The 3,477-nt window shown below is 43.5% G+C and overlaps 1 protein-coding gene across 1 annotated transcript; it reads right to left on the reverse strand.

Moving 5' to 3' along the window:
• Positions 1-329: 329 nt before the first annotated feature.
• LOC121347522 (nuclear RNA export factor 1-like) lies at positions 330-2,831 on the reverse strand (the record flags this gene model as incomplete). The annotated part of the gene is made up of 3 exons (XM_041426224.1): positions 2,769-2,831; positions 552-667; positions 330-471 (listed from the first exon to the last, which is right to left on the reverse strand). Coding segments are annotated over exons 2-3 (256 nt in total), but the record flags the coding sequence as incomplete, so codon positions are not given.
• Positions 2,832-3,477: the final 646 nt, after the last annotated feature.

A 3,477-nucleotide genomic window follows, 5' to 3' on the forward strand; every position in this document is an offset into this window, starting at 1 on the left:
GGGGGGAAATGGGGAAAAAAGGGGGGATAGTGAAAATTGTGGGGGAAAAATAGTGAAAAAGTGGGGGGGAATAAGGTAAATTGGGGAAAAATAGTGGGGAAAATGGGGAAAAGGGGAAAAAGTAAAAAGGGAAAAAGCGAGGAAAGGAAAAGGGGTAAAAAGGAGGAGAAAAAGGAAAGAAAAGAAAAAAAAATGAGAAAAAGAGAGGAAGAAAGGAGGATAAAGAGGGAAAAGGAGGAAAAAAAAGGAGAAGAAAGAGGGAAAAAGGAGGAAAAAAATAGGAAAAATAGGAGAAAGGGATGAAAGGGGGGAAAAGGAGGAATAAAGGCAGAAAAAAAGGAGGAAAAAAAGAGAGAAAATCAGGAAAAAAAAGCAGAAAATCATGAAGAAAAGCAAGGAAAAAAGAGGAATAAAAAGGGGGCACCGACCTTCCTTGAAGATGCCGTGCACGGTGAAGCAGAGCAGCGTGTTCTGGAACACAGGGGGGGGTCAGGGGGCTGCCAGGGTGGCCCAAAATTGCCCGAATTCCCGGGGTTTTGGGGGGCTCTCACCGTCTGGGCGCAGATGTCCACCACGAAGGAGTTGACGTCGTGCTGGGTCTTGGGCAGCTCGTTGAGGAACGCCACCACGTTGAGCCGGGTGTGCTTGAGCAGCTTGAAACGCATGGCTGGGGGCGAGGGAAAATAAAATAAAATGAAATGAAATGTCTCAGAGGGGTCCCAGAAAGGGCTGGAATGCTCACTGGAATAACTGGGGATGGCACAAAAATCCACAGAAAAATCCACACGAGGATAGCCTAAAATGGCCCAAAAATTCACACAAAAACCCCCACGAGGATAGCCTAAAATGGCCCAAAAATTCACACAAAAACCCCCACGAGGATAGCCTAAAATGGCCCAAAAATTCACACAAAAACCCCCACGAGGATAGCCTAAAATGGCCCAAAAATTCACACAAAAACCCCCACGAGGATAGCCTAAAATGGCCCAAAAATTCACACAAAAACCCCCACGAGGATAGCCTAAAATGGCCCAAAAATTCACACAAAAACCCCCACGAGGATAGCCTAAAATGGCCCAAAAATTCACACAAAAACCCCCACGAGGATAGCCTAAAATGGCCCAAAAATTCACACAAAAACCCCCACGAGGATAGCCTAAAATGGCCCAAAAATTCACACAAAAACCCCCACGAGGATAGCCTAAAATGGCCCAAAAATTCACACAAAAACCCCCACGAGGATAGCCTAAAATGGCCCAAAAATTCACACAAAAACCCCCACGAGGATAGCCTAAAATGGCCCAAAAATTCACACAAAAACCCCCACGAGGATAGCCTAAAATGGCCCAAAAATTCACACAAAAACCCCCACGAGGATAGCCTAAAATGGCCCAAAAATTCACACAAAAACCCCCACGAGGATAGCCTAAAATGGCCCAAAAATTCACACAAAAACCCCCACGAGGATAGCCTAAAATGGCCCAAAAATTCACACAAAAACCCCCACGAGGATAGCCTAAAATGGCCCAAAAATTCACACAAAAACCCCCACGAGGATAGCCTAAAATGGCCCAAAAATTCACACAAAAACCCCCACGAGGATAGCCTAAAATGGCCCAAAAATTCACACAAAAACCCCCACGAGGATAGCCTAAAATGGCCCAAAAATTCACACAAAAACCCCCACGAGGATAGCCTAAAATGGCCCAAAAATTCACACAAAAACCCCCACGAGGATAGCCTAAAATGGCCCAAAAATTCACACAAAAACCCCCACGAGGATAGCCTAAAATGGCCCAAAAATTCACACAAAAACCCCCACGAGGATAGCCTAAAATGGCCCAAAAATTCACACAAAAACCCCCACGAGGATAGCCTAAAATGGCCCAAAAATTCACACAAAAACCCCCACGAGGATAGCCTAAAATGGCCCAAAAATTCACACAAAAACCCCCACGAGGATAGCCTAAAATGGCCCAAAAATACCTGAAAACCACAACAAAAATCCTCACAAAAATCCCCCCAAAAATACCCTAAAACCACAACAAAAATACGCTGAAACGGCCCAAAAATTCACACAAAAATCCACACGAGGATACCCTAAAACGGCCCAAAAATCCCCACAAAAATACCCCCAAAAATCCTCCCAAAAATATCCTAAAATGGCCAAAAATCCTCCCAAAAATCCCCTAAAACCACCCCAAAAATCCCCCCAAAAATCTCCCCAAAAATCCCCCTCACAATCTGCCCCAAAAAACCTCAAAACCCCCCAAAATTCCCCTAAAACCTCCCCAAAAAAACCCATTAAAAAACCCTCAAAACTCCCAAAAAACCCCCAAAAATACCCCAAATTTGCCCAAATTTTCCCAAAATTTTCTCCAAATTTCCCCAATTTCCCCAAATTTGCCCCAAATTTTCTCCAAATTTTCTCCAAATTTCCCCAAATTTTCTCCAAATTTCTCCAAATTTCCCCAAAATTTCCCCAAATTTGCCCCAAATTTCCCCAAAATTTCCCCAAATTTGCCCCAAATTTCCCCAAAATTTCCCCAAATTTGCCCCAAATTTCCCCAAAATTTCCCCAAATTTGCCCCAAATTTCCCCAAAATTTCCCCAAATTTGCCCCAAATTTCCCCAAAATTTCCCCAAATTTCTCCAAATTTGCCCCAAATTTCTCCATATTTGCCCCAAATTTCCCCAAAATTTGCCCAAATTTCCCCAAAATTTCCCCAAATTTCCCCAAATTTGCCCAAATCTGCCCCGGCCCTCACTGGGGTCCTTCAGCTTCTTCACGTTCCGGCTGTCCTTGAAATACTCGTTCAGGCTGTTCCTGAAACAGCAATTAACGGCAATTAACGGGGGATTAACGAGATTTTAATTAGGGATTAATGGGGGATTAACAGGGAAATTAATGGGGAATTAATGGGGAATTAACGGGGAATTAATGGGGGATTAATGGGGAATTAATGGGGGATTAATGGGGAATTAATGGGGGATTAATGGGGAATTAATGGGGGATTAATGGGGAATTAATGGGGGATTAATGGGGAATTAATGGGGGATTAATGGGGAATTAATGGGGGATTAATGGGGAATTAATGGGGGATTAATGGGGAATTAATGGGGGATTAATGGGGAATTAATGGGGGATTAATGGGGAATTAATGGGGGATTAATGGGGAATTAATGGGGGATTAATGGGGAATTAATGGGGAATTAGCGGGGATTAATTGGGAATTAACGGGGAATTAATGAGATTGTAATGGGCTATTAATGAGGAATTAACGAGTTCTGGTGGTTTTTTGGGCAGGTTTCGGGCTGGTTTTTGTGGTTTTTGTGTTTCTGGTGTATTTTGGGTGCTTTCGGTGTATTTTGGGTGGTTTCGGTGTATTTTGGGTGCTTTCGGTGTATTTTGGGTGGTTTCGGTGTATTTTGGGTGGTTTCGGTGTATTTTGGGTGGTTTCGGTGTATTTTGGGTGC

This window comes from Onychostruthus taczanowskii, unplaced genomic scaffold (assembly GCF_017590055.1).
Source record: "Onychostruthus taczanowskii isolate IOZ18803 unplaced genomic scaffold, ASM1759005v1 scaffold904, whole genome shotgun sequence".
NCBI lineage: Eukaryota > Metazoa > Chordata > Aves > Passeriformes > Passeridae > Onychostruthus > Onychostruthus taczanowskii.